Genomic DNA, 23,178 nt, shown 5'->3' with positions numbered 1-23,178 from the left:
CCCATTAAAGGGGAGTTTTTCCTTGCCGTTGCTCATGGGGGAATGTTGGGTCTGGGTGTAAAATAAAGAGTACAGTCTAGAACTGCTCTATGTGAAAAAAGCCCCAAGATAACTTCTGTTGTGGCATTGTTTGGTGCTATATAAATAAACTTGACTTAGTGCAGCTTTAAGTTTAGTCACCAATACACAGAAAACCAACCCTTGAGGCATAACAAGTGTGTTTGAAGGCGTTTCTCTTTTCACATAAAACATTTACAAATCCAGTTTTTAAAAATATTTTGCATTATTTACATTCATGTTTGCTGGTAGGCCCTGCATTGTTATGTTTTTTTGGTGCCTTATCTCTAACTGTCAATCAGCAGAATAGCCTGAAACCACTGGCAGGCATGTGTATAGCGGTCACAAAAAAAAAAAAAAAAGAAAAGAAATCCTCACAGTACCTTTAAATATAAACGTTTCTCTGTGCTGAAAACTATACTTCAGATTTTTATGTGGAAGACACAAATCATTTTTCTGGTATTCACATCATTCTTCGCCAAGGCTTCTGGCCCTGAAGAAAGTCTGTTTTGAAAAATGGAAAATGTGGGTCTATTGTCAGGAAAGCTATTTAATGGCTATAATGACCCAGCTAGTAGGTTTGTGTAATTCAGTGAATATGAAAACGTTTTCCAACATTAGGTCCCGAGTTCTAGCATAGTTGTTTGTGGTCTGTCATTATTTCTGAAATGTATTCCCCAACAGACTATTCCTCCGTCTCCCTGTAACCACAGTTTCAGATGGAAATGCTTCAAAAACATCATGTGGTGTGCCATATTGGATTGTCCTTTTCCTAACAAGATGTCTAACAGGCATCCATCCATATCTCACAGCAATCAGACACTGCGTGTGTCTGTGTCTGTGTTTGTGTGTGTGTGTTTGTGTGCGTGTGTACATATCAGTGTTGCATTTGCTGACCCTAATTAGCATCGGGAGATCAAAGCAGTGCTGTAGCTGTGATATTCAAATGACTAGCAAACAGGTTGTCATTTCATCCCCCCAGCCCATTTAGTCTGTCAATCAATCTGACACAAAGTGGCCTGTTGGAAACCTCTCTGTAGCGCTGTTAAAATCGCCTTGTTAAACTCATCCAGGCATGAGCCAGCTTGGCCTTTATCTGTCTGCCTCCTTTATCTTTTTACTGCCATTGATACACCTGCAGCTTGTTTTAGTAGTTGTATGTTAGTGCATGTGTTTAATTAATACAACACTGTTGAATTTCCTGTGGTGTGAAAAAGATCATAGGTTGTGCAGTAAATATTAATGTTGTGTGTATACATAAAAATATGTGCATGTTGAGGGAAAGGTTTTAAAGAGGAGACTGTCCTGCCAAGAAAAATGACAGGATCAATCTTTTGAGTTTAAGTAATTTGACACCAAACCATGATCTTTCCCTAAACCTAAACAAGTGTTTTTTGTGCCTAAACCCTAAGAAAGATTAACCATAGTTTAGTCCTATCATATAACATGTTTGTTTTTTTAATTTATTCATCAATGATTTGCAGAAGGTACCGACAGATGATGTCATTTTGGTGATAGGGGCATCAGATCAGAAAACGCCTGTGTGTGTCGTTCAAAGTGCATTGACCAAAGACATATCTTGTTGGTTTAGCTGAAAGACTTGTTGTTAAAGAGATGAGACATCCTCTTCTGATTTAGCTTTGCACTACTATAACACTCACGATGAAGACTCACGATGAAGAAGGATCAAAATGGATGCAGCAGAACAACAGATATTGATATTAGTATATATCATATACTTCTTCCTTATCTAAACCTGGCGCCAACATTACCCACAATGCAATTCAACCACCAACAGTTCAGTTGGAGATTCGGGTGTGTTATGACGTACTTATGCTATGCTTATGCTAGTAGTGGCTAATGTAGTCTGGAGCCGCTAGCCTCATGCAGAGATAAGGAGCAGGCTACAGAGGTCTGTTTCCTTTTCTTTTTCTTTTTTCTTTTTCAAATTTGTGTCAAGTCATCACAGCTCCCTCTGGAGCCAGGAAGGCTGTATGCGCCTTTTTTCACATATAATAATAATAATAATCTTCATTAGCAATTTTCAAAATCCACATTACAAAGTGCTTCACAAAGGCAGCACAATAAAACAGACAAATCATAAAATCATTACATTTTAACAACAAATAAAACCAGTTTAGTGTAAGATAAAACAAGAGAAAGAAATAAAAGAAAATATAAACTCAAGTAAAATCTGGAAAGGCTTGCCAATAAACGTATGTTTCAAGAGGAAACTTAAAAGAATTCATTGACTCAGCCAACCTGATTTACATGTATGTACAGTGTTCCTCCCTAAGACCTGTAAATAGACTTTGATGTGTAAAATCAGTGGAGTTCCCCTTTAACATCGATACCTGCTTCACTTGTTAGCCATTGTCCCCATGGAAACAGGGAGTTATAGCGCTTCATGCATCACCCCAGGAGGGAACGGTTGTAACACACACACACACACACACACACGGCTGAAGGCTACTGATAAAATGGAGACACATATCCACTTAACACGCCGCACTTGCCATAGCAGTGAGGCAGCCAACACTGGCCATTGAAATGGGAGATCAAACTGCAGCTAAAACCTCACAGCAGGTAGGATTTAAAAGACACCGACCAGACTTCAAACACACGTCACATACAATGTTGTATGATGAGGATCAAAGTTCTTCCTGCCATAGTGGCTGGTAGTTGTTGAACTGAAATGCTGCCTTAATTGTATAACACGTTCACTTCAGCCGCTTTAACTATGATCTCCTCAGTATCCTCGATGAGCCTTTTTTCTGAAAACAAGAAGTTCATTTTCATGTGCAGACCACTCTGCCGTTCTGTCACAGGTGCATATATACCAGTATATGTCGACTGGTAAGAGATGAGAGATTTCAGTGTGGATATGCCAAACATATATTTGTTTAGGTAGATATGAAAGAGAGTGTCACCATTACAAATTTTGTCAACCAAAGAGCACTGACAAGTTCATTTTTCAGCTGTAAAATGTTCCACTCACTACATATCTTTGTCAAAATTCTTGAACATTTCCTTTTTCTTTTTTCTTTTTTTCACTGAAAACAGCTGCCTGCTGTGGATGGAAATTAGGTTGATGAGAGCAATGAGACTGAACCAAACAGTAAAGTTGCTGACTATAGTACCAAAATAATGAAGACATTAAAATGCTTCACAGAGCTGAGAGGAACTGTAGAGTTGGGTGATAATTCTCTGTGTGTTTGTTACTACTAGCAATCCCTTTCACATTAAGCATAGTAATTAGGTCAATTGATAACATGAAAATATTGCTTAAATCCGCTTTATGACTATTGATCAATAAAATATATCACTCAGTTTATTTAAATTCTCAAATATTAACAAAGGAAACCATAACCGTAACCTGCTGCTGCATTAATGATGTTCACACATTAAAGTCGAGATGAAATGAAAAATACCATTTTAACCCTTCTAGATCACATCCCCAGTCATACTGTGCACCTATTTAACAATATATGCCAAAAAATACAAAGAAAAAAACTATTTCTTTATATTCTTATATCAAAATCCAATCATGTTTTCTTCCTGTAAACCAAAATATGATGTGCGCTTATGTAGGCTTGAACCAACCAATTTCAACCAGTAACGTCATGACATCCACCCATCAGTCAATCAGTCTTCAACTTTTAGCAGCATAGAGCTAAGATTCATTATGACATGTCCACTTTTCAACGTCCAAATCAAATTCCTCCCAACATTACTCCCAGCCTGTCTATCCTGCTTCACTTGGAAATACGTCATAATACAGAAGTTAGATACTCTCAAAATGCTGTTTCATCTGGACTTTAATGTGTGAATATTTATAAACCCTAAACTTGTGTTGTGTGCATATGATTTAGATTCACTTTTTACAACGTACAAGGGCAGTGGTCAGGTACTAAGTGGTATTGAATTGTTCATTTTATTTGGTAAAGAAAAAAGATAAGAATTAAAATTACAGAGGGGATTTAATAATGACAATATTCAAATTATCTCCACATGAAGGACTGCTCTGAGGCTCCTGGGATTTAATGATTCACACAGACCAAGAATGGATATGTTTGCCCTTGATGTTTAAATGTCAGCTCTAGCTGTGTGATTAAAGGACAGTATGTAGCAACTAACTACAGGGAGACCTAAATAAATGAGTGAAGAAATATAATGAATGCAGATGCTTCCCTACAGGGCATGAGGGCTTAATGAATGCTTTGATTAGTATGAAAATGGCGTGAATCACATACTGTGGCCTTTACAGATGCAAAATCTCCACTTAGCGCTCTAATACTTCATGGTAGTTTTCCTTTAATTGGTCATCAATCTACAAATGCTGACCAAATGTGATGTCTCTCCCTTGTGTGTCAGGCCTGACTCCAGATAGGCTGGGCCCTCCATCTCATGATGCCAGTCCAGTGAGCCCTGAACCAACCACACCGGGAGCTCAGTCCCCGTCCCACCTCCACTACCACAGCAAGGCCCAGCACAGACGTTTCTCCATGGAGGTAAGAAGAGGTCTTGAAGAACAGCTGTGGGAAGAGATTAATATGACATGGGACTTAAAATGCAAAGTTTTCACTTAGGTTTCTGGTCAAGCTGCACTTACTTGCTACCAAGCTTTTCTTCCACATTTACAGAATGGTAAAGTTAATAATGATTTGCATTACAAAGGAAGCACTGATGGGAAATGGTCTTGGTTCAAGTGCACATTAAAAGCATTAAAAGTCAGTCTGACATAGATATCATCAGTGCCACAAGTAGTTTGTTCTCTTGTGTAAACTCTTCCTCAGGAGTCGTTTCGCCATTTCCACCTCTGCCAGCTCACTGAGATGAGTCACCTCGGAAGCTTTTAACCCTCCCCACAGCACCAGACCTTTTTATTGGAAATGTGAGAGAGTTCACGGTTCCACCTTTTCAGAAAACATCCCTGCGGAGCGAGTGTGATTCAGAGTCTTTCTCATACTCCACACAACTCATACCAGACAGTCAAGTGAAGCTATGCCAGAGGGGAGCAAGCACTCAGGAAAGACTTGGTGCTGTGAAGACAGAAATAATGGTGCGACAGTGAGAGGGCTGAGGGCTTAGACAATCTGCATACTGTAGCTTTATTCGACAAGCTTAAGACATGTATGTACCTCTTTCTAATACAATTTTTAATAAGTTATAACAAATTGCTATATGGTTATAAATCAGTAAGTCATAAGGACAATTTTATGGTTGCCAGGACGTGAAAAATTCCTTTGACTTGTGTATAATTTTTATTCATCAGGACAACCTTTACGATATTCAACCACTTACCTTCTTGCAAAGAGCTGCAGACCTTTCAGACCAAAATCCATTTACTAAATTATCAACATTTACAAATCCAGACTTCATGTATTACTGTAGTGGAAGAGCCCAGCCAACCCCCCTCTACTGCAGGTAGTCATACAACCCAACTTCAAAAAATGCGAACTATACCTTTAACCCAGTATCGTGTCAGTGCTATATTGACCTAAATTGTACCCAAACATTGCTTATTTTCAGACAGTCGATGGAAGTAGCTATCATGCAGTCCGGTGAGGGCTGAGTCTTTTAAAGAAGGCAAGTGGTCAAATTCTCAATTGGAGGATCCTTCCTTAGAGAGCTAATTAAGAAGAGAGAGCAAGTTATGCTGGAAGATACAAAGGGATTTTCACAAGTTGGCAGCCCCAAATTAATTACTACTTATAAACCCTTTAAACAGTATACCTATTAAAAAGTGGTACCATGTCCACATGTCCTTTACACTGGCAAAATGAGCGCAAGTTTGCTAAGTGGCAAACTTCATTAGCTTCATGTGGTTTTAAAAACAAACTTGCACTCTAACAAGGTAGCTAATCTCTACATCTACAACAGACAGTCAGACAGACAGGATATTGTAACCTTGGTGTCTGTTGACTGCCTGCAGGACGTCAGTAAGCGCATGTCCCTGCCCATGGACATCCGCCTTCCTCCAGAGTTTCTCAAGAAACTGCAGCTGGAGAGTGAAAACTCACCGCTCTGCAAACCTCTCAGTCGCATGTCTCGACGTGCTTCATTGGTTAGTACTCTACATGACTACATACTTATATATACTCTATCTTTATCTATATACCTGAGCTCATATTCAAAATGACCACAGGCTTATAGTATTAGCTCAGTTAAATACAGCATATTTAGCCTCATATTTACGGGTTTTTTGTTTAGTTAACCCTCATATTAATCTCATTTTAGCAACTATGTTGGCTTCTTGTTTATTTGATAGATTACTGTTGAGCCAGTAAACATCTTGGCTCATATGACAGAGCATAATTTCTCTCTGCAAATGAGGAGTCCTCTTATCTTGCCTTCTTCTGTATTATTATTATAATGAGAATGTTATTTTCTTTTATATTAACCACACTTTTCCATCAAGAGGCATTTTGTTTCCCGCCTGGTCAACAGAGTAAACAAGGATTTGTTCTTAATTAACTTAAGAAAATATTAACTAATGTATGCAAATGTAATCTTTTGGTGCTTTGAAAGTGTAATCAGGAGACAAAACTATGACTTCTGATACCAGAAGCTTAATCTGTTCTTTTTCTCTTTGTTCCTCTAGTCTGACATAGGCTTTGGGAAACTGGAGACATATGTGAAGCTCGGCAAACTGGGTGAGGTACGTCAATTACTCAAACATTCACCTATTAATAATTTTCAGACAGACGATGGAAGTGGCTATCATGCAGTCCATTGAGGAATGAGTGTGCAGCAGCTACACCCACTGCTGCTGCCGCTGAGCAATAACTTGAAGCTAAAGTGAACCTTATCAATTGAAAATAAAGCGTCTCCCTGGTGTTTAATGTCAACCATGCTGACCTCAAGTTGTCTGCGAGTTTTCATTACATTTCTCAGGCATTCTGTGAGCCAAGCCTCTCAGGGATCCAAGAGCCTGTCAAAATGGGTACAACACATGCAGGGTGCTTTAGGCCTTATTTATATGCCTAAATGAGACAAACAAGTATAGACAGTATATATACAGTATACCCATGTGTCCATTTTCTTTCATCAGTTCTGCATGGCTGGCTCAACTTAACAAGAATAAAAAGTTTTAAATCTGCATTCACTCCATGCGATCAGCCATGTTGCTTTCTGTAGGATCACAAAGCATAGACATGCTTCGGATGAGGAGGGCTGTAAGACTGCGTGACACAGCTGATGCACTTGAACCCCCCACCATTTATCTGAGAACATCTATTGCCTCAAGGAGTAAGGAATGATTAGTGACAGAAACTGTCTGCATTATTCTCAGTCACAAGCCTCAGCAGCAGATAACAGCAGCGGTGAGAGATTGTGAAGAGCTGTTTTTGTATTCAATTATCATAACCCGTGTGGTTCACACAACCTGCCCTGTCTTTGGTTTGTTTTACACACAGTGGAGCTACAGTTATTTGCAGATTTGGTCATTATAGAAGTACATATTTTACTGCTATTCGTTTGCTCGATATCTGAAAAGATGTGCTCTCTTTTCGGCCTGCAGTAGTTGATCTACAGTAATTAGAACACTTACAAACTAATTATAAAAAAGAATTACCTGCAGTGGAAAACCAGCAGTTTTTTTTCAGTAATCAAAAACAATTATGTAGCAATACATCTTCATTTAATTAACAGATTAAAACAAAGCCTGTTTGAGATGCTTCCATCACATTGGAGTAATGTTTTGATGATGCTTGTGGATGATAGCAATTAAAAACCTCATTCAGTCAGTTGGGATTAATTATCTGTTAAGCTTTACCGTTTTTTTATCTGCTACAGATGATGGTGAGAAAGTAAACAGCGAAAGTAAACAGATTCCAATCAAATTAGCCACATTATTCCGTCTATATTAATAGAAAAGGGTAAACCTGCTAGCATGTGAGTAACAGCTCTTGAGAATGTAGTATTAACAGAATGTCAGCTAGAGCTGGATACCTAAAGTATACGTGTGTGTTTGTGCTCATAGGGGACGTATGCCACAGTGTTCAAAGGGCGAAGCAAACTTACAGAGAACCTGGTGGCGTTAAAGGAGATTCGGCTGGAGCACGAGGAGGGAGCACCTTGTACAGCTATCAGAGAGGGTACACACACACACACACACACAGATTCTCCAGTCCAGGGATGCTGCCCTCCAGTGGATAATAATTCCTTTTTAGGGAGAAGGAACGGATTGGAGCACATTTACGACTGTCAGTGTCACTTAAATATGACTTCATATACATTTTGATGTGGAGGCGGCTGTCGCTGTGTAACTTAACATTTGGTCAGCCTTGCTGTGGTTGAGCTAAACCGGAACTTGCTGAGTCTAAAACATAGCTGCAAGCTAAGCAACACTTGCAGCACAGCTCTGTGGATGGTAATCTCTGTCTGGAAGTCAGGCCATTACTTTGGTCCAGGCTGAAATATCTCAATTATTGGACTCACAATACAGTTGCCTTCATAAGAACATACATGGTTTAAAATTGATAAAATAATCTGATCCATGGAAATCTATCCTTATACTCAACTCTGACCTTAAATTTTTGTCAGAGCATGTCTGAAACCTCAGAGACAGTGAGCTCTGGGGAATTCTACAGGACACATCAACTGGGTTTAGATTAAGTTTAAAGATCCTCCCCCAGACATTTTTTAAGACATATAAAATACTCTTACTTGTGCCTCATATGGTTTTTCCACAAAAGAAGTTTAATTAGTTAACATTTACTCCTTTCTATGAATGTGTCAATATTGTTCATGTCAGAAGTTTAACTGCTGGACACAAGATGTCTCCTACTTCACTGTAAAGTCCAGTGTATGTGCACTGGAGGCTTCGAGTTTCAACATTGCACTTGTGCAAGTTGTATACTTGAACCTAAGTATTTGTGATGTCACAAATCATGCTCATAGGTACACACCATGAACTCAGATTTAAGGTGAGAGCACAGAGAAACTTTCCGTCTTCAGCAGATGAACCTGAAAACAGCCTTCTGGTGTCAAACTCTGCACATACATCATTCTACACAGTGAAGCTCAAACATCCAAGTGAACAACATTTTTTGAGTGGAGGGGGACTTTGAACCGCAGCCTCTAAGGACACAACAGTGAGGTTTAACAGAATTTGTGATTTTGTTCCACACAACACCGGTTCAAACCTGTCTTTAATCTTAAACTACAGCTAAGCTAATGACAGAGCAACAGCCCTGTGGTGTAGTAGTTTTGTAGGTGTTTCTACTGTTGTTTTTCTGAAGGCACCTGGAGAAAACACAACTCATCTGTCCCTCTTCTGTCCACCCAGTGTCTCTACTGAAGAACTTAAAACACGCAAACATTGTCACGCTGCACGACATCATCCACACAGACCGCTGCCTCACGTTGGTGTTTGAGTATCTTGTGAGTACATTTAACATGTAGCATGCAGGTGTTCAAAAGGTGTTGACCTCAACTACATAAGCGGAATATGGAGAGATTTGAGTGTCCCTGTTGTGTCTTACAGGACAGCGACCTGAAACAGTACTTGGACAACTGTGGGAATCTCATGAGCATGCATAACGTTAAGGTGAGCTGTATTATTAGCCACGTTGGATCTCACAAGCTCAACACACAGCTACAAAGAGCTACACAAAGTTCTACAGGTGGTGAGAAATGAGAACGTCCCAAATCATCAACCAGCAGCACTGGTTAAAAGCACAGATACCCCCCTCACACAAATAACATTATCATAAAAAATACAAAAATAACATTAGCATGAAATGTCTGCTCTGACCAGACTGGTGAAGCTAGGAGGTTTCCTGATTGGGATCATTTTCCATCCATTACTTTTGCAATTCGTGCAATTTAAGACACAAAAACAATTTCACACGCTGACGTTCTCATAAGCTCTCAATCATTCCAGTTTGTTTTCTACCACCTGTATGCACATGCTCACTGATGATCTATACACCAAAGACAGACACAAACTTGAATTGGTTTACATCTGTGCCACTAATAAATAACTGCATGAAAACAAAAAAATCAGCTAAAAAAATAATTCTGATTGATTCTGAACACCTCTATGAATTTTGTGACTTAAATTAAAATAAAGGGGATAGGAAGGGTTAGAGGGAAGACTTGAATAGGAGGAGGTAAATTCAGTTAATTTATTGATGAGAGTTGATCATAGGTTACTTTATGCCTTTAGTGATCAATATTGCATAATAATCTTGTATATGTCTTTTTGATGGGAAAGTCATCAACATCGTCATCATTTTCATTTTTCACCTACAGATCTTCATGTTCCAGCTCCTGCGTGGTCTGTCCTACTGTCACAAGAGAAAAATCCTCCACAGAGACCTTAAGCCTCAGAACCTGCTCATCAACGACAAGGGCGAGCTCAAACTGGCCGACTTTGGTAGGAATGAAAACAAACACATACAGCATACGGACATCAACAAATGCAAGTGTGCTCATAAAGACACAGACATTTGGGAATAAGATAGCACGTTTCCTGCCACAACTGCTTTCCAATTATATTTTACTGCCACTCTGAGATCTTCTGTCCTGATTACTTTAGCACCCTTACTTCCTGTATCCTAGCAACTGTGCCCCTCTTTCTGAGTTTTCTCAATATGGTGCTGGAAGTGGGCAGATAAACCCACCAGTATTCCCTGATGATTTATAAATAGTTTTACCTAAGCACGGCAAATGGTCTCATATCAGGACTATTATAACATTTTTCTTGGATGACACAGTTTTACAAAACTATACAAGACTTAAGTAAATTTTACTATGACACACAGTGGTTATAATTTCATGGAATTTTGGGACAAAACGCAGATTTATAGCAACAAATACCTTTGCAGAATCCATACTGCTAACCTCCAGTTAAACCCAGACTGTGCTGTATTTGTCCAGGTCTGGCAAGAGCCAAGTCCGTCCCCACTAAGACCTACTCGAATGAGGTGGTAACTCTATGGTATCGGCCCCCTGACGTGCTACTGGGCTCCACAGAATACTCCACACCCATTGACATGTGGTGAGTAGTGCAATATGTATATTCGACTATCAGTATTCCAACATGTTCTTGCATGCTGGAAAGGATTCTTCTCTTTTTGTCCTTTAACAGTGATCCATGATCTACAATGCCACAATGAGCATCTGCTCACATACAAACTGTAAGACATGGATTGCTGGAGCAATCACTTTGTGTTGAGTGACTGTAACCACCAGCGTTATCTAGTGAGAATATGAGGGCTTCTAGACATTTCAAATCTAAGTGGAGATTGTAAATAATATGCATCTAGTTTGCTTATGCACATTTAATGCAATTAATGCACATTTTATATGCAAAAATAATGTACTGTATATATTGTGTATTTGCATGAAATTAGTACTAATTCAGGCTCTGAATGTAAGGCTGAGAATTTCAAAGAGAATTGTTCATGTGTGTAGATCACTTTAATTACTCAAAATATAAAAGACACATTGTTGCTAAGCTCTGGATCAGGACTATTATACACACAGTCCAAGTCACAGTCTCTCATGTTGGGCCTTTCAGTCAATCAGCAGCTCATAAAGTGTATTACAAGAGGAATGTTGAAATTATGAGCTCATTGGATAAAAGGCAGGCCGTTTAGCAACTACAGAGATGGAAAAAAGACATCAGGCAAGTGTAAAGTAACAAAAAAATAATTTTTTCCCATGACTGAGAAAGGTTTCCTCCATCAAAGTTAATATAAACCATGAAAAATCAAATATGGTGCAGGATGTCTTGTTGCTCACCGACTGGAGTGCTACCACTCATTGCACTGTTGATATTTTTGAATAAGCATATTATTTTGCAAATTGAGAACTAAGATCTTTAGGTCTATATATGTAGAAATTTGAGATTTCTGACTTTGGCGACTCCTACTGGTGGTTTTAGTCCTCTCATCTGAAGAAACATCAAGAAACTAACAACAAATGGGCTGAAAGCAACATGTAGAGTACATAGAGTTTTCATTCAGATTGTCTAATGTTTCTCCAAACTAACTAGTTTTATCCTGGATCTGGATCTGAACACAGCTGATTATCTAAACTCCCTTAGGGAAAAAATATGAGTGCTAGTCCTGGTATTGAGCGAGGCTGTGTGCTTGGTGTATTACATGAATATCCAAAAGCTTGAGGATTGCCCAGGATTTCCATGACTCTTCCATATCACCATGCACTTCTATTAAAATCTCCCAGGTTATTAGCAGAAAGATGACTCACTAGTCATACAGTGGAGTGAAATTCTTCTGCGTTCACTTTCATTATTTGCTCATTAGTACTTTGCCAAGGTGAGAAAACCTGCACAGCTCTGGTAAACCACTGAGGACTAAACATGGCTCTCTGGCAACATGACAGCCTTTTATGAGCTCACTTAGCTCTCATCAGACTACAGTGTGCCTCTTCAGCATGCTATCCTGAACAAAAGGCTGCACTGTGCCCACTCACACCATACATGTTTGCACTTATGATCAGCACTCTTTGAAAAGTGTGTTCTTGTTGAACAGAACCTAACCTAGATTTTCCTAATTGTTGTTTGCACCTCCTCCCTGTATCTTCATCTCCTCCTTCCTCTTCCAGGGGTGTGGGCTGTATCCTTTATGAGATGGCAACAGGTCGTCCCATGTTCCCTGGTGCCACAGTGAAGGAGGAACTACATCTAATTTTCAGGCTCATTGGTAAGACAGCAGCATAAGATAACAATATGCTACAGGCCAATCTAAAAGTGGTGTCCTCTGACATCATGATGTTTTTTTGTCTTTCAGGGACTCCAACAGAGGAGACTTGGCCAGGTATCAGCAGTAATGAGGAGTTTAGGTCTTACCTCTTTCCTCAATACAGACCTCAAGCTCTCATCAACCATGTGCCCAGGTAACACTTAGGCTTCATTAATACTGCTGCTTAAATCAATTAACCAACCAATAATCCTTGCAATGTACATGGGCATGTCAGTATTGTTTTAAAATTTGAAAAAAAATGTGTATGTATACTTTAAGGGTTATGCCATCTATGGGCTCCCTGTTACTGTTTGCATTTAGTTCAAGACACTAATGCTTACCTACATAGTGGCCACTAGCACTGCACTCACCTACCAGAACTCCATAATTCATGTTTATGAGCCCTCTTCTTTCATTAAGATCTGCAAATTAACAACTAGTCTTACTGACATTGCAAGGCATAAAATCTCAATCCAAACTCTTCGTCTGGATGGTTCCTTGGTGGTGGAATGAGTTTCCAAACTCAATCAGCAGAATCCCTCTCTGTCTTCAAAAATCACTTGAAGACATGCCTCTTCTGAGAGTACTTTCTCACCTAATATCCTCTTGCTCTCAATCCTTCTGGAGCTCTTTCTAAGAAAAAAAAGTAATCTGCTAGGCACTTAGATGCTTCTTCTTGTGTCAGGTCTCATTTGTTCATAGCTTTGGACAAAAGTATCTGCCAAATTAATTAATGTAAATGTAACCCCTGGCGTCCAGCATAATACTGTATGTTTCAGTCTGTTCAGCTGAGTGGTGACAGATGAGGAAAGACATATCAGTCCCCAGTTTGTCCATGTCAATGTTAACATGGTGGTATCATATCAAACTCCTGGTTATGGGAGGAGAAATATCTGGTTTGATTAAAGTTTGAAACTTCTGAATGAAATGATCACTTTTATGAAAACTTTACTCACTTTAGGGCTTCTTCTGAATTCACTTTTATTATTGGTATCAGCATATAATCTTTCCCTGAACCTTCATTGTATAAAAAATGTCTTTGTCTTCATCAGGTTGGACACAGAGGGGATTGACCTGCTGTCTGCTCTACTGCTGGTATGAGACAAAAGCACAGACAGTATGACCTTCCAACTGAATTTAAGGCAGAAAAGAACTGTGATTTTAGAGATGGTCTAATCATCTGCTTTTATGTTGTCACTGCAGTACGACACCAGGAGCAGAATCTCCTCTGAAGCCTCTCTACGGCACCCCTACTTCCTGAGTCTGGGAGACAACATACACAATTTGGCAGACAGTAAGACATATGCACACATATACGGTACACACAGTATAAAAGCCTGGCAACACTGACAGTGAAAAGTGAACTGTACTTGTACTGTTAATGCAGGTGACCACTTGGCCATCTCAGCAGTAACCTTTCTGAAAACAGTTCCTGTGCTTTTTGGTCAAATTCCATACGCACTGTGCCAGCACAGGAAAAAGGTCTGACAGCACACAGTTATTATGGGATAGGTAAAAAAAAATCAAGGTCAATCTTTATGCCAGCAGAGATCTTTTTTAATATTGAGCCATATTTTGCATGTGGCTAATTATTTGCCTCATAGATTAATTTCTTCTTCATTAGCTTGTAGCTTGCTAGCTTAACAGCTAGTCATTGTTGTCTCATGGAAAAGAGTAATTATTCTTGTAGTCTCACTCTGAAAACACTAACAGACACCTGAAGGGAAAGTTGGAGGAAGCAAAGGACCTTTTCCAAAGCAGACATTTTGACTATGTCAGGAAAAGTCCTGGTGGAACTAATTATATTAACAATGATTATGTTCCTTTATGTGTCCCAAGCACTAGACATCATTATTAGCATTATTAATTAAACCTGTGCTTTTTCTGCTATGAAATGTCAAGATGTCTGCTTTAAAAATGGTCTTTAGGAGGCTTTTCAGTGGCTCATCTCTTGAGTCAAGACTGCATGGTTGAAGATATAGCTTGGCTAAATAGCTACTTAAAAGCTAACAAAAACAGCAACAACACAAAAAAACCTCATCGTAAGGGATCACAATTTGAAATTCAGTAACTACATTACATTTACTTGTTACAGTAATGCTCCGTTACTTTCTCATTTGGGAATCGGCTTGGTCACTGTTTTTTGTTTGTTCGTTTGTTTGTTTGACTTTTCTTTATTTATTTATTTTTCAATTACTTTACATTGAAAAAAACCCCACAACAAAACTGCATTAATAATAAAAGGGGGTACCATTCACTCTTTACTACCTCTGACCCATTCTTCTCAGAACAGCTTGTAAGCAGTCCATTTTCCCCAGCTTGTTCATGGATCTCTGCTTTAATCCTCTGTGCTTGGTCACTGTTTTACTGGGAGTTGGATAGAAGGCTGATCTTAGCTTGATCTCTGGACATTCATTAAACAGATTGGTCTTGTGCGTGTCACTTGATGCATGGGATGGAGGTGTGGGTAGCTGTACTCACCACGTTGGCTTGCTGTTGATGGTCAGCAAATTCCTCCACATTGTAGGGCTTCTTGTTAAACCACAATGTCTCTGTTTTCTATTTCTACACGTGGTAATAGAAAAGATATGAGGTGTACGTGTAGAAGCTTCGGAGTTGCTTAAAGACACCTCAACTGGGCTGAGTAGCAGAAATAATGTAACAAGTAATGTAACTGATTTCTTTTGCTGCTGAGTAATTAGTAATTAGTAACATAATTATTTTTTCAATAAGTAATTCATCACAGTTTTGGTCACCACTGCCTCACACACACTCACTTTCTTTTCTTGTATAATTTACATATTTTAGGCCAAAGCCATAGAAACATTTTACCCTATATAATTTTACAAAAGTATGAGCATTAAAAAGAAAGTACTACATATTGCAAAATGTGTCCTGCACAGTACATATAGACTACCACTATAAAATCTAGTTTTCACTTTGTGTTCCAAGCTTCAACACATGGCACCAAACTGATTTTTCTCTTCAGACTAATTGATTAACAGATTTGTGCATTTGTCTTTCACGTTTTTATGTCAAGCTACAACCTCAAGGTTACAGTGTACCGTACAACAAAATGTGTCAATGTATTCTGTTATTAAAGCCTTTATAAAACAGAGGCTGCAATCTTATTGTATTTATGCTCTAAAGTTGTCCTCTGCTTTCCCTTTCTTGTTTTAGCTGCCTCAGTGTTTTCTCTCAGAGAGGTGCAGCTCCAGAAGGACCCAGGCCACCGCAGCTCAGTGTTTCAGCCTCTAGGTGCTGTACCCTCCACACAGTTTCAACATAAGATGACTACACTACAAGCTTTTCTCATGCCACTTTCATTTCATATAGTATATTATATATATTACACATTCTATATATTACAGATGATAAAATTAACAGATTTAATGAAGATAATTCAAGTTTACTGGATAAAAGGATAAAGAGGATTGTATCTCTTGTATCCACTCAAACACTGCGCAACTGTAACTGTCTGAATTAAACCTGGCTGTTTAGTTCCTGACCGCAACATCTGAAATGCTGAAATATCTACGGATGTACTCTGCTAATTAGCTAAGGTCTGCAAGAAGCCAACATGCTGAGTTTGTTTACCCTCACACAAATAAAAATACCACAGAGAAGAGTCCCCGAGGAACTGAAAAGAAAATGAGAATAAATAGGAAGTTACTTATTCAAGTACTTATTCAATACAGATTACATTTGTTAGTTTATATACTTAATAAGCTCTTAATAGTCTTTTTAAGACTCACTTATGAAGGTTACATGGGGAAAAGTCTTTTAAGGGAAAAGGATAATTCAATGCTTTCCTGAAAATGTATCTCCTGTTGACCATCACCGTCAAAAATAATGTAGCCTATGCATATACAGACAGGTGACAAATGAAAGAAAAAACCAGTACAGGTCTGAATGCTTGACCACTACAGTAAGGGGATCTGGTGGCTCTGTTATGCTGTGGGGGGCATTTTGCTGGCATGGTTTGGGTCCACTTGTCCCCTTAGAGGGAAGGGTCACTGCTAGTCAATACAAAGTTGTTCTGAGTGATCACCTTTATCCTATGATGAAACATTTCTATCCTGATGGGAGTGGTTTCTTCCAGGATGACAATGCCCCAATTCACAGGGCACAGGGAGTCACTGAATGGTTTGATGAGTATGAAAATGATGTGAATCATATGCTATGGCCTTCACAGTCACCAGATCTCAACCCAGTTGAACACCTATGGGGGATTTTGGACTGATGTGTTAGACAGCACTCTCCACCACCATCATCAAAACACCAAATGAGGGAATCCTTTTTGAAGAATGGTGTTCCTCAGTCTTGGCATTGATTCTATAAGTCTTTGAACTCTTATGGAGGGATGAACACCATTCTTCAAAAAGATATTCCCTCATTTGGCGTTTTAATGATGGTGGTGGAGAGCACTGTCTAACACTTCCCACTAAGGGAACAAGTGGACCCAAACCAGGCCAACAAAATGCCCCCCACAGCATAACAGAGTGCTAAGATCCTCTCACTGTAGGGGTCAACCATTCAGACCTGTATTGGTTTTTCCTTTATTTTGTCATCCGTCTGTACATCCATCAGTATATTTTAGAATAAGTGTTAATTTCAATTTGTTTCTCTCCAGGTCGAGGAAAGAACCGCAGGCAAAGCATCTTCTAGAGGTCATAGAGAAGGAACAGAGACACAGAGAAAAGGAGCTGCCTTTTCAGACAACAGCAAAAAGGCCAACACAGCTCAGCACATCCACCAACATGCACACACACACACACACAAACATACACCTGCATGAGAACATAAACTCATGTGCCCTCACTTATTTCCATGGCAGCTGACCATGGAGACACACAGGGTTTCCGGAAATAAACTTGCACTGCACGTGAAATGACTGAGCTGAGATATACTCCCCTCCCTACACACACACATATATTTGCTCACATTTGCACAATCAGTGACACTGAACATGCTGCCATTACTTAGTTGCACACATCAGAGATGAATAAATATCCTACCAACACACATATTCATTCCAAGAAAAAATAGGCAAGTAAATAAAATGCTCTGCTCTGTTATACAGTACATATATACACAAACTTGTCTGACATAGTATTACCACATATAATTTCCGTCCAGAGCAAACCCAGGACTCTGGCCATCTATGGTAGCTACAACATCTGTAACCATCACAGAATTGCAGGTGTACAGAAGTATTGCCTGAATACAAATGGGACAAACAGAAATGGGAGTGGTGCAGTGTGAGTGAAGGTTGGTACAGTTTTAAATAAAGTCTAATAAGGTCAGTTTGTTTCCAAATTTTGCTAATGTTTTGTCTTACTAAAGTTTAGGTTTGTCTTTCACCAAAACACCAAGATATAGCTTAAAGATACACTCTTTGATTTTCTTACTGGGCCCAGTGGCCCCTCTGAATCCTAAAATATCCTGCCATTCTGGGATTTGTGGGTGTTTTCAGGGCCATAGTCAGGCTGTTACAAATACTGAGGTCATGAGATCCCCCAACACACCTCCCACCACCTTCAGAAAAATTCTGACTCCATTTTTTTATTCATATTTAATTTATACTGGTAATTGTTTAACTACACATTCTGTAATTCTTATTTCCCAGCATAAAGGTCTAAATGCTGTTTTAATCCATCTCCATACTGTCAAGTAAAGTTCTGGTGGAGAAATGCTGAAAATTTGATTTAGTTTTTATTTTGTTGGCCTACAAGTAATCAAATTTATACATATTGAGTTTAAAAATACAGGGATCTGTTTAAAGTTTTACCAGGTTGCTAAAACCCCCAAATTCACAGAAAGTGTTAGCTACAACTGAGCTAACAGGCTAATTAAGCAGAGAAACTTAACCATGCAGTTGTCAACCTCTAAAACAAAAGGCTCGAACCTTGTACTGTATGCTAGCTAATGCATAATCTAAAGAGCTAATGCATTAGCAAATGATGGTTAGCTACCTAGATATGTTAGCTAACTAATAAGCTTACATAACTTAGTCAAAGTCAGATTTATCCATGATAAAATAATTAGTTCACAGTCAAGAGTCACCAATATGGCAGCTAGAGGTGTGTATGTCACCTGGCAGTCCTGAAGTTGTGCATGTGGAATCAAAAGCAGTCCAGACATTTAAATGGTAGCAAAACGCTGTTCATTTACAGTACCTCAACTCATATGTAACATACATTGAACCAAGATAAAATCTGAGTCATCGTGAATATAAACTTCCATGATAAATGGATTCATGTTGCCTTGCTACAGCGTGCCCGTGTTTCAACTCAGTGTGGGCTTTTGTTCCACACATACAGTGTTAACAGCTGACTTTCACTCCAGTTTTTTAAGTTGCCTTAGTAAACTGTGCATGATATTTTGACTTGTGAAGAATCTATATTTGATCTAGTGTAGCCAATGTGTTAGGATACATTTGCTTTGTGTCTGTAAATAACTCACTATCAGTGTATGTATTTCTTATAGTCTCCTATTTGCACAAACCAGAAGTGTCCTCTGAAGCCTGCTCCCTTCCCTTTGTGTCTTACCTTACATGATACAAAATTTGACCACTTATTTTACCAAAAGCCCTTAATCCTAGACCAGTAAACTGAGAAAGTATGTCTTACAAGTAGTAGCAAATCACTCTCAGTAGGAGTCACCACTACCCCTTATGTTTTGCATAGCTATGGCCTATATCCATAGAGCAGCTGGCTGAAAGGCCACAAAAGTCACTGTATAAAACTACATACAGTATAACTTTCGACAGTACACTTATCTGCCACTCAAGAGATGCAGAAGTGAAATGTTCAGATCTTCCTTATCTGGTGTCCTTCACAGTTCCCTAATTGCTGTTCTGGATGGAACCCAGAGTTTAAGTTTATGCCCTAGAAGACAAAATGATCTACAGACACAAAAGTGATGGGGGCTCGTGGCTAAGCTACACTCTCCTCTCTCCTTAATCTGCCCTGACTCCCTCTCCCTCCCTGTCCCTCCCTAATCCTCCCTGTCCAGTGCTGTTGAGATCCAGCAGAAAAGGAAATGCTGAGGTGTAAGCCATTTACAATGGGGTTGGGGCCACATTAATAAATTGTGAGGTGTAATCAAAGTTGACTTTTAAATTGGCAGTGCAATATGAAAGAGATGTACAAGGTTGTTTAATGGCTTCCTGTTGCCATCTTTCTTCCAGTCACTGAAACTGTGCTGTACTTTCAGACATAAGACATAAGAAGTCGTGTATCATAATGTTGCTATCATTTTCATTTATTGTTTCTTGTGACTGAGTTATACATGAACCAAACATGTTTTAAAATATGGACTGATATCATAAATGGTGGACTGGAAATGAAATATTTCCTTGTGTATTGTTGATTGGATCGACATCCTTGCCTTCAGATTATTCATTATTATCCATGTCCATATCTAGAAGTCAAAGACAACTGGACGTGCCTTTGTTTTTGTTTTTTTGTTTGTTCACTTCTCATCTGAAATTCTCCCTCATTTCAGAATGACTGGTGGTGAGTCCCAGGCCTTTATGTCAACTCTGTTGCCTTTATTTGACAGACCATGTCGAGACAGGAAACGAGGGAGGAACAGAGGGGTATGACATGCAACACAGTTCCCCCAACTGGGGGACCTGTGCCACATGTCACACTGCACAACTGTTATCATAAATCTGAATTTATGATGATTTTGTGAGATGATGTGATGACTATAAAATAATGATTAGGTGGTCAGCCAGGCTATCTGTCTCACTCCTTACCAGATGCTGGAATGTGATGCAGTTTGTTGTTTGCCAACTGAAAGAGGATGAGGAGGATGTGATTTAGCTGTTTCTGTATTGTGAGTGTTTCTCTTTGGTCAGAAGGCTCCGCAGAAATGACCTGCAAATATTAGTGTGGACACAAGTTGTTGTCACACAAAAATGGCATTTGAAAAAATTGCTGGTTTTAGTGTAGACATGTGACAGTACTTTGAGGACAACACTGTATTCATATTGGACCGAGAAGACAGGTGGTTTGACAGAGCAATGAAGCAGGCCATCTGTGCTAAACTGGAACAATTATCACTCAACAGAGGAGGGGACCTATGACACCAATAATTAGCCATTTACAGTTCAGTCCTGACATCCCTCCCCCACCACTGAGGTAGTGCCTCTAATGACTCTCACATGACTGCCATGTGGCCTAAAGATCCACATGTAATCTTATAAACTTACAATGTGTGAAAGACTTTACAGAGGTAAAAGGTGTTGGCATGCTCCATGAAGTGCTTGTTGGATTACTGAACAGTGTACAAAAGCCTCTCCAAGCATACCTTTCTGATATTTAAATTGAGGGGGCTTGGTCCTACAGAGACATTTAAAACTGACAATCCAACAACCTCTTCATGCAGTGACTGGCCACTTGTACCAAGGTGTGAAAGTATGCAGGATTTGTAATTCTCTTTCCAGCTCTCTTTTTTTCTTCACCAACTACTCCCATCACTTCTGATTTGTACAAATGAGTACACCATGAATACCTTCATGGAGACACTTAGAAGAAAGTGTGCGCTGTTATACCCATTTGAATGATTATTGTGTCTTGCCCCTCTATGACAGCAGGCTTTTGCTTTTCACTTTTCTTAATGTGGCCATTCATAACACCTATAAATAATGCCTTGCTACCCACCAGTCAGTCAGAACTGAATAAGCCTTTTGCATGAGAGGCAAAATATCTTTAAGAAATGTACAGCAAGTCCAGTTGCCTTTGATTTAGCACCTCTAGATTATTTGATCCACAGATTTAAAGGGGTCATGAGATTCCTGTAAGAGTTTAGGAATGATACCTTGAGACCGTTCAGGGAAGACAGAGGTAGAGAAGCTAAGCAAGTTCTCAGACTGAATACAGTGTGTTGCTTCAAGGACCGGTGAGACATGAAACACAACCTAGAAGACTGGTTGGAGTAACAGATCTATGACTTTAAAGGTTTCTCACATGCCAAAACTTATCTTTACGTTAATTATTTTATCTTTTGTCACAATGATCACAAGGAACATGAAATAAAAAATACAGCATTCACGTAAGTAGAAAGTAATCTACCAGGAATGTGCGCTTGTATAAATTTGATTGGCAATTCCAGATGATGTCCTTTGTGGTCTGGCAAAAGTTGGATCAGGTTCATCTTTTTTGCTGGAATATTCTGTGTTGTTTTGCCAGATCCATCTGTGTGCCAGACTGGCCTCATTTACATTAATACACAAAACTAAACAGTAATCAGACAGTTGTTGGTTTGACCCTCAAAAGCACTGAACCCCTGAAGCACTCCAGCACCTGCTTGCAGACTGATTTGAAGAGTCGTATGTGCGCAGGTTGGGGGATTTGTGTTTGTGTGAGATTAAAGAGTTAAAAAAAGTTAAGTGGCCGCTTCAAGTTTTTCTACCTCTGAAGTGAATAAAGCTGATGGAAGTCATATGTTGAGTCCATCCAACCCTCTCTTAACCTGTCAGTGAAAGCAAGCAAACGTCAAGGCAACAAGGAGAGAAATTCAGGGCAAATCTGCAGGGACTTCAGAGGGATGTATAGCTGTGGTTGTTACACTTCCAACCTCCCCCTCCTTTCCCTCAGTGGCAGAAGTATTACTCTGTGTTTAGTTGTGGTAAATTAAGCTATTTTAAATACCGTAATGAAAAAGAAATAATATATATGTATTTTAACAGATGTTTTCATCTTTCTCAGTGAGTTTTATGCGTTAAAAAATAGAGCACTGTATTTAAAATAAAATAAAGAAAAAAACCTGCAGATGATGTCTAAATGTTTTATAAAAGATAAGTTTAGATTTTGTATGAGATGTGATATTTTGTGTGATTGGTCTACACTGTTATAAAATGAGAAATTGAATGTACTGTGAATGCCAACAGGCATAAAACTGATTGAATAATTGATTAATTAATGAATAAATAAACTATAAGAATAAACACATTTTCCTGGTCAGTGTTTTATTTTTGTCTCATTACATGATTAATTTTATAATTTTGAGTTGATAGGATGTGTTTCTTGAAGTATATAGAACAAACGCAGTATCACAGATGAACACAAGATGGTGCTATTGGGTTACTTCATGTCAGTACAGGACATCCCATTAGTTTTTTTTTACTGTAGACTGATGCACAGTTGGTGATAAAGGCAGCGATACAAAATGTAGCCGCACAGTTAAAACATCAGTGTTTTTTAACATAATCTATATTCAAAAGAACAAATAAATAAAAACAATCCTGCACATTTCCCATAACTTTTCAATTACACTCAATATTACATAGCCTAATGATAACCCAATTACCTAAGTAGGAATAATTTCCCGTTTACATTCCATGGTATATTTTTATACAATTTAGACAAGATATTGGCAGACATTTGTTAGAAAA

The 23,178-nt window shown here is 38.9% G+C and overlaps 1 protein-coding gene across 1 annotated transcript in view; it reads left to right on the top strand.

Moving 5' to 3' along the window:
* Positions 1-21,817, top strand: part of cdk18 (cyclin dependent kinase 18) — a 49,629-nt gene extending 27,812 nt beyond the window's left edge. The window contains exons 3-16 of the mRNA XM_042406678.1: positions 4,432-4,568; positions 5,993-6,124; positions 6,662-6,718; positions 8,042-8,156; positions 9,350-9,444; positions 9,548-9,610; positions 10,318-10,441; positions 10,945-11,065; positions 12,637-12,734; positions 12,822-12,927; positions 13,826-13,868; positions 13,977-14,067; positions 15,954-16,031; positions 17,407-21,817. Coding sequence (XP_042262612.1) covers positions 4,432-4,568; positions 5,993-6,124; positions 6,662-6,718; positions 8,042-8,156; positions 9,350-9,444; positions 9,548-9,610; positions 10,318-10,441; positions 10,945-11,065; positions 12,637-12,734; positions 12,822-12,927; positions 13,826-13,868; positions 13,977-14,067; positions 15,954-16,031; positions 17,407-17,441 — 1,295 coding nt within the window. The 3' untranslated portion in view covers positions 17,442-21,817. The remainder of the gene's footprint in view (positions 1-4,431; positions 4,569-5,992; positions 6,125-6,661; positions 6,719-8,041; positions 8,157-9,349; positions 9,445-9,547; positions 9,611-10,317; positions 10,442-10,944; positions 11,066-12,636; positions 12,735-12,821; positions 12,928-13,825; positions 13,869-13,976; positions 14,068-15,953; positions 16,032-17,406) is intronic.
* Positions 21,818-23,178: the final 1,361 nt, after the last annotated feature.

This window comes from Thunnus maccoyii, chromosome 3, assembly GCF_910596095.1.
Source record: "Thunnus maccoyii chromosome 3, fThuMac1.1, whole genome shotgun sequence".
NCBI classification, from domain to species: domain Eukaryota; kingdom Metazoa; phylum Chordata; class Actinopteri; order Scombriformes; family Scombridae; genus Thunnus; species Thunnus maccoyii.
This window is presented reverse-complemented; position numbering and strand designations above follow the sequence as displayed.